The 7,639-nt window shown below is 48.0% G+C and overlaps 1 protein-coding gene and 1 pseudogene across 1 annotated transcript; one reads left to right on the top strand and one right to left on the bottom strand.

Annotated features, from left to right (window-relative positions):
* Window positions 1–1,191: 1,191 nt before the first annotated feature.
* LOC103629708 (36.4 kDa proline-rich protein-like) lies at window positions 1,192–2,549 on the top strand (annotated as a pseudogene).
* Window positions 2,550–4,223: 1,674 nt separating this feature from the next.
* On the bottom strand, window positions 4,224–7,333 carry LOC100273102 (uncharacterized). The gene is made up of 10 exons (NM_001147551.1): window positions 7,050–7,333; window positions 6,697–6,748; window positions 6,548–6,605; window positions 5,940–6,008; window positions 5,725–5,850; window positions 5,575–5,625; window positions 5,418–5,495; window positions 5,229–5,328; window positions 5,003–5,037; window positions 4,224–4,901 (listed from the first exon to the last, which is right to left on the bottom strand). Exons 1-10 carry the CDS (start codon window positions 7,279–7,281, stop codon window positions 4,548–4,550), a joined length of 1,155 nt encoding a protein of 384 aa, NP_001141023.1. The 5' UTR covers window positions 7,282–7,333; the 3' UTR covers window positions 4,224–4,547.
* Window positions 7,334–7,639: the final 306 nt, after the last annotated feature.

The following is a 7,639-nucleotide window of genomic DNA, read 5'->3' as shown; positions in this document are numbered from 1 at the left end:
TATCACTGTGCTAGAGTGCTTATACTTTGAAAAATTCTAGAACAAACAGGCATGAAAGGTTGTAATTCTTGTCATGTACCCATGGAAAATAGGTTGAAGCTTAGCAAGAATGACAGAACACCCTCAGTTGACAAGACAAAGTATAGGAGTGTTATTGGAAGTCTAAGATATCTGGTAAATACTAGACCAGACATTACTTTCTCGGTTGGGATAGTAAGCAGGTTCATGGAGGATCCTAAAGCAAGTCACTGGGCAGCAGTGAAACAAATTCTCAGGTATCTGTCTGGGACTGTGAACTATGGGTGCATTTACAGGAGGTTGAACACTTCTGAAACAAAACTGACCGGCTACAGTGACAATGACCTAGCTGGAGATGTGGATGACAGGAAAAACACAAGTGGCTCAGTTTTCTCCTGGGAACTAGTCTAGTGCCTTGGGCATCTCAGAAACAGCGGGTGGTAGCTTTATCATCTTGTGAAGCTGAGTACATTGCAAGTGCCAATGCTGCCTGTCAAGGAATATGGCTTAGTAGGCTTCTAGGTGGACTACTGGGCATACCAACACCGAAAGTAAATCTATTGGTTGATAACAAGTCAGCAATTGCATTGAGCAAAAATCCGGTTCATCATATCATGATAGAAGCAAACATATCGACACAAGGTACCATTTCATACGTGATTGTGTTGATAGAGGAGAGGTCGACGTTGATCATGTGAGCACTGTAGAACAATTGGCAGACATTCTGACCAAGGCTCTTGGGCGCGTCAGGTTTGCTGAGTTGTGACAGAAGCTTGGGGTAATCGAAGTGCAGTGATTAAGGGGGTGATATGTTGACTCTAATCACTAGCAGTCCATGTTCTATTATGTAATAAGGACTAGCTGCACACTCAAGTTTTAAATTCCAAGTTTAGTTAGCTGTAGAAAGGAGAACGCCTGGTGTCAAGGCCTAAACCGTGCTGCGGTCACGGCGTGGTCTAGCGAGATTCTCGCCACGCAGACGTGGCGGGGAAACCGGATCGCAGTTATTTGTAAACACTAGAGAAATAAAGGAAAATGAGCTAGTGCGCGTTCTGGACGCCGCGGCAGAAAAACCGTGTTTCAGTGTATTTGCGTCAGAGCACAAACTCAGTTGCCGTAGTTCGCCGTCGCACCTCCAACTCCGGTCGGCGCTAACAGCAGCAGCCAAAAGGCATGAAGGCGAGCGGCATGAAGCTCCGCCGGACGTTCCTCCTCACCCTACTGCTGGTGCTGTCCACCGCCGTGACGCCCATCCTCTCGCTGCCTGCAGACAACGTGGTAGCCTGCGACTGCGACAAGCCCAAAGCGCCCAAGCCGTCCCAGCCGCGCCCGCCCAAGACCAAGCCCTCCCACCCGTCGCCGAAACCCGAGAACCCGAAGCCACCCAAGGGCCCGGCGTGTTGGAACTCACTAGCGCTCAAACACTCAAGAACTTGAAGAACACAAAGGTGGAAATGCGAAGACAAGCACACAAGCAAATGACGCACGAACGTCCGGTGCACGCACACCGTTTTTTCTATTGCCTTTTTTTACCGTGAACGGAGGAGTACAGTTTGTTTTATAGCAGCAGACTACAGCGCTCAAGCCGGCATGGCCTCCCACCATTCGCACTACGCGCAAGCTACGCGCACGACGCGGCCAACCTGTTCAGTTCGTGCTTAGCCACAACCGAACTCTACGCAACTAACACAGAGCAGTGGCCACTCATCTCACCCATGCATGCATGTAGCTGCACACGCAACGGACGCGTCAAGCTACTGACCGCATCAAACGCACACAACGCCACGGCCACCAGGCATGCACACACACGCCGGGTTTATTTTTAACACGGCGTACCCGGCGCCGGGACACCCACCGCCTAAGAGCCCCTCCTACCCGCCGGTCGTAGGCCCACCGGTCACGCGCCCGCCGGTCGTCGTACCACCGGCCGGTGACCTACCCGCCGATCACCGGTCCGCCCGTGACCTACCCACCCGGCGGAGGCGGGGGCGTCGAGCCCGCCCCCACCGCCGTCGTCGTCGACGTGCCCGGCGGAGTGCGGACTCGCTGAAGCTGGGCGCGTGCGTGGACCTGCTGGGCGGGCTGGTGCACGTCGGCCTCGGCGACCGCGTGGTGAACCAGTGCTGCCCGGTGCTGGAGGGGCTGGTGGAGCTGGAGGCGGCCGTGTGCCTGTGCACACCATCAAGCTCAGGCTCCTCAACGTCAACCTGTACCTGCCCCTGGCGCTCCAGCTCCTCCTCACCTGCGGCAAGACGCCGCCGCCGGGCTACACCTGCACCGTCTGACTGACCTCGATCGGTTAGCTAGCGCCTAGCGGCATAATAGCAGCAGCCCATGCATCTGTCCATGGACATGTACGTAGCTATGCCTTATGCTATGCATGCATCGTCTCTCTGCAAGTGGTCATTTAGTAGGTGTTTGGTTAGAGAGACTAAAGATTAGTCGCTAGTTTTTAGTCTCATTTAGTCTTTTTTTTTACCAAACACTATGACTAAAATATAGACTAAAATAATTTAGTCTTTAGTCATTCATATATGTGTTAAAAGGGACTAAACTATATTAATTCCACATTTATTCCTCATTTAGTTCAATTGTATTAATAGCAGGAGAATGTTAAATGTCATTTTAGTCTTCTTATGTGTCATTTAGTATATCTTTACTGTTTTTAGCCTTTAGAACCAAACATGTTAGGGACTAAACTTTAGTCCCCTACCTAAACTTTAGTCTCTAGACTAAATAAACCAAACATGGCCTTAATTTGTTGTCTGCATGGTGGAGTAGCTAGCTAGTAGAGACGTCATGTTGTTGCATGCAATGCATATGCATGCCTTCGACAATTGGTTTCGCTTATGTGTTTTGGTTTAGTCTATGCTGCTTGTCCAGTTGTCCACGACCTGATACCTGTATCTATGTTTGGTTTGGTGTCACTCGTCAGTACGTGTGCGTGTGAGACGAGAGTACGAGACGACACTGCACTGCGGCAGCCACGCAGAGATGTGTTGGCTGCCGGCCGGCCGGGGACCCTCTCGGCCCGAGCGATCTCTCACACTCACATGCATGAATCGATAAATATACGGTGGTCATCTCTATCTCGCCTCGCGTGAGTGTGGCCGCGAAACTCCCCAGTGCCTTGTTCGTTTCTATGGGATTACACCTGAATCGTTCTAGCTAATCAAAGTTTATATAAATTAGAGAAGCAATCCAGTCATAAATCGTTCCGACCCACCAATCTGGCATAAACGAACAAGGCCTATATATATATATATATATATATAGAAAGCACGAGGCACGAAAGCCTAACCTGAACCACAATTTTTTAGCCCGGTACGAGCCCGGTCTGACCCACTTTTATACGGATCTGGGTCGGTCCGGCACGAATAAGCAGGTCGGGCCTAGACATAAAACTAAGCACGGTGGACTAGCTCGGTGGGCTAGCCCGGTACAGCCCGTTTATCTCTGCCTGTCAAACCCTTTTTTTGCACTTAACCGTGCTTACAGGCCCGTTTAGGGTTTTAGGGTTTGGGCCGGGCTCAGACAGGGGAGCGAGCCCACGAACTTATACAACCTGGACTGGTTTTCTAACCGTGCCTAGTGGACTAGGTCCAAAACAGGCCGAGCTTTATCGAGCCCGGGCTGGACCGGGCCAGCCGGCCCATTTGGCCATCTCTACCCCTAAAGAATTGTTTTGTCGACAGCAACGACCCGGCACCGTTGCCTCTGCATTCTGTAGCCCTGGCTAAGGGCACGTGGTTCGGTTTTTTAGTACAAGAGACCGTTGAAAGACTACATAGACCATAAATACAGTTAAAAAACAATATATATATATAGTTGTATTTAGACGCGAAGAATCTGTATCTTATATATATTTTTAATTACTTTTTAAAAAATCTTATATATATTAAATAGAGTTGTACATAACTAATGTGGTATGCTACGCCACCATAGTGCAAAAGTGAGCGCGTGGGGCATGTGTCATTTGGCGCCTTGCCACCCGTGAGCGTCCAACCCAACGTACACCAGCTGATTGCTGCCATGCCACCCTACTTTGCTGCCTGTACTGCAGTTGCTGCTGCCTGCATGATTTAGGGCTCCTTCTTCAATTCTTTTGGGTCACCCAACGTACACCAGCTGATTGCTGCCATGCATGCATGCATGGTTTCGTCCATGCAAGTTCTACCTTTAGAAATCTTTATTCAGCAGAGGTTAAGCAATCTGTATTTTTTTCACTTTACGGCAACTATGCGTGGAACCGCACGCGCCAGGGGAAACATCATTTCACCTAATCACCTCTTCCATAGCATCATGGAAGATTGGAAAGAGTACATAAACCTCAGTGCATTTATGCACAACCTAGATATGCTACTATCCATAGCACCGAGGGAACAGAGCAAACGTTGGTCCGGAGCGAATCCCCCAGGAATATGCAGCATGAATATAATCTTCTGTTCCTAAGATACATTACTCAGAGGCGCAAATACGCTGGCCAGTATGAAACTCCATGGACAGATCCCTGGCTACCTTGTTCAGATTTACTTGCGGGCTTTCACTTTCCTCGACGATCGTCTTGTAGCCCGATCTGATTTATCGACAGCGTCACTGTTGGCTTGGCCAAAAGCTTGCTCACTGTTGCTTCCGACGACACCTGTTGCTGGTTCAGCCGCCTCAGCATCGGCGCCATTTCCTCTTGCTTTTCTCGAGCCGGCGGTATCTTTGTTTCGCTGTCCCCTGGAGGTCGCGGCTCGCTTTCTTGGCTTCAAAACATCTGCATCTGCATCTTCTCCCTCGGTCCCTGAATCCTTGGCATCACCGTTCTCGGCCACGGATATCGTTTTGCTGGACTGGGTTCCAACCAGTTTTTGCAGTTGCGGCACGTAGGCAGTGGTCTGAGTGAACAAAGCAGCATCAGAAGTTTGACCTGGCTGGCTGGCCTGGCCATATCTGAGGCTCAAGGTCTAGTACTGAAGCGGATAGTTTACTTACTTACCCTGCCACCAGCTGTTATGAACTCGATTTTCTTTCCTGAACGGCCAAAAAAACAAAATTAATTCTCAGAAGGGATCGAAATCTGATGCGAGTGTGTACGCAGCATTGGAATTAACATGATTGGTTTGTCTTATACAAAGACAGATATCAGCAAACACTGTAAGCGAACGGTTTGCCTGCCCGAGTATGTTCAGGGAAATCATGACTGGCAGTGAGGAAAGTCTTACCATCGACTTTGCCAGGCTTCTTGCCCCAACGGTGATGAAATAACCATTCCTTCGGAAAGCGGTCCATGTCAGCATCAACTTCGACAGCATATTTGACAACCTAGAAAATTCTTGATCAGGAGGTTGGTATGCTATACATACTTCGGTAGAAAGTAAATTCAGTACATAGTGATGTCCCATTAGACCCACCTCTTCGATACTCTGGTGCAGTGCTTCACAACTCTCCCTAGGTAGATTCGAAGCAATCTGTAATGGATGGATCCTTGACTGGCAAAAAAAATCAAATTTAATTTTGCTACATTTTATGCGAGCCACACCAACCAACTGCTGAAGAATGTATGAATACCTGGTAAAGCACCTCGTCTGCAATCCAATTGCCAATGCCTGATATGAAGCTCTGCTCATTTTATAAAAAAAAACTGCAACAAGTCAAGTATGTACAGTGCAGGGAAAACATTTTTGCACAGGCAAAGCTTGTAGGTTGGATGCTGGTCACCTGATCAAGTAGAAGAGCTTTTATCCCTATCTTCTTTCTACCCAGGGAGTCCAAGAAACTATCGACGGACATTGGTTCAAACAGAGCATCTGGGCCTAACTCAGAAATTGGGGGTAAGGTTTCAGGCTGCAAATATAACTTGGGTGAGAAAATCTGTATGAGGAACAGGAAAGCAATCGGATGTTTTTTAAATACAGCCTATGAAAAATACCTACATCTTCAAACAAACGAACTCTTGCAAAGCGCCGTTTATCAGTGAAAGAGAACTCCAAACCATCATCAAGCTATAAATCAAACCAAAAGGTTAGAAATAACAAGGTTCAGAACCAACACCCCACGAGCTGTTTTTTTTAAAAAAAAAATACACAAATTGGCTAGTACGAAACTGAAATGAGATTTGTGCCTTTCACTCTTTGAACTGAATAACCATTAAAGCAGCCATCAGAGATGAAACTGAGATTAATCAATAATATAATATGTTCCCCAAGTTTCTTTCCATATCCTAGTTATCAAGTGAGGGGCATTCACAACCACTGTCCATGTGGTTTGTTGAATGATTAGTAACTGGCTCATCTAAAGATGTATTTTTTTTACTAAGTTTACTGGAAGATATCTCTTGCTTTTTTACTGTTATTGTACTAAGCAAAAAATAGTGTGCAAGAACATGGAATCAATGTTGATTTAGACTTGATAATAACTTGTACTGGACATCACATTTTTATCAGTGTACAATCCGAGTTGCGAAAGTAACATATAACCAACAAGAGCGTGAGTGCCATGCTAGAAAACAAAATTGATGCGACACTGTGTTTGGGATAATTACCTCAGCAAAGAATTTAGAGTGTTTGGAGGGCCACTCCTCTTCGGAATTAACAACGGATCTGCAGCCTTGTGAAGAAATTATTTCCTAGAAACCGATTGGTGAACTCACATAATCACAACGTACGTATAAAACGGTAAAATATCACCTGCCTCTTATAATTCGTCACAGGAATGCCTTTGATATATATCGCGCCTGCCATCCCTGCAGTCCAAAGAATGCTCTTATAACCCCTCACCTATTTAGTATTAGACCAGCGCAAAGTAGCAGAATCCATGCGATTGCTAAGCATAATTAAACATAGATAACAGCTATAATTTTCGACCAAATGCATAGCAGTATAAGACAAAGGTGCCCTTTCTAACTACCAATTTTCTGAATAACAACAATACACTGGGTAGGCAGCCAAGCACTAGCGGAGCACCGAAGCTATAGTAGTACTAGTACCAAATAATGGTTAAGGTTAAGTCTAGGCCACGTAGTAAGTGGTACGGCGCGGACTGACCGAACTGGAAGGACGGGAAGGGCGGCGCGTCGAGCTGGAGCCAGAGGTTCTTGCCCCTCCGGCGCGCGGCGACGATGGTCCGGCCGACCATGGCCCGCTCGAAGGCCGCGCGGCCGGCGGCGGCAACGACCACCTTGGCGTCGTCCGCCACGGCGCAGCGCGCGATGCGCCTCCCCACGCAGTGCGCCTGCAGCGCCCGACGCGCCGCCTCCACCTCCGGCAGCTCCGGCATCGCCGCGCGTTTAACTTCCCTCTCCCCGTTCCTCTCGCTCACTCGTCGTCAGCCGTCAGGTGAGTGGTGACTGGTGAGAGCCTCCCTTCCGTGTTTCTTCTCCCCTCCTGGTCCAGTGTGAGCCCATGTATGTGTTCCGCGCAGCACGGCCCATGTTCTTTGTGGCCTGATACTCTCATGAAATAACAAACAAGAACTAGGACTGTAAAATCTGGTAAAAATACATCATGTTCGTTGTGGTAGCTGCTAGGAGCCTAGGACTGTCCGCAATGACCGGATTATGGAGGAGGTCCCGGCCTATATTATTCGTCGCAGTTGCAAAAAAAAAAAAAACTTCATTATCTATTATAAAGGCAGG

Source organism: Zea mays, chromosome 6 (genome assembly GCF_902167145.1).
Source record: "Zea mays cultivar B73 chromosome 6, Zm-B73-REFERENCE-NAM-5.0, whole genome shotgun sequence".
NCBI lineage: Eukaryota > Viridiplantae > Streptophyta > Magnoliopsida > Poales > Poaceae > Zea > Zea mays.
The sequence above is the reverse complement of the archived record's forward strand: the minus strand, read 5'-3'. Positions and strand labels throughout refer to the sequence as shown.

Coding starts and splice junctions, on each gene's coding strand:
- LOC100273102 (NM_001147551.1), bottom strand. CDS start 7,281: ATGCCGGAGCTGCCGGAGGTGGAGGCGGCGCGTCGGGCGCTGCAGGCG. Junction 5,851..5,939: donor GAGTTCGTTTGTTTGAAGAT/GTAGGTATTTTT, acceptor TTATATTTGCAG/CCTGAAACCTTACCCCCAAT. Junction 5,496..5,574: donor CAGACGAGGTGCTTTACCAG/GTATTCATACAT, acceptor TTTTTTTGCCAG/TCAAGGATCCATCCATTACA.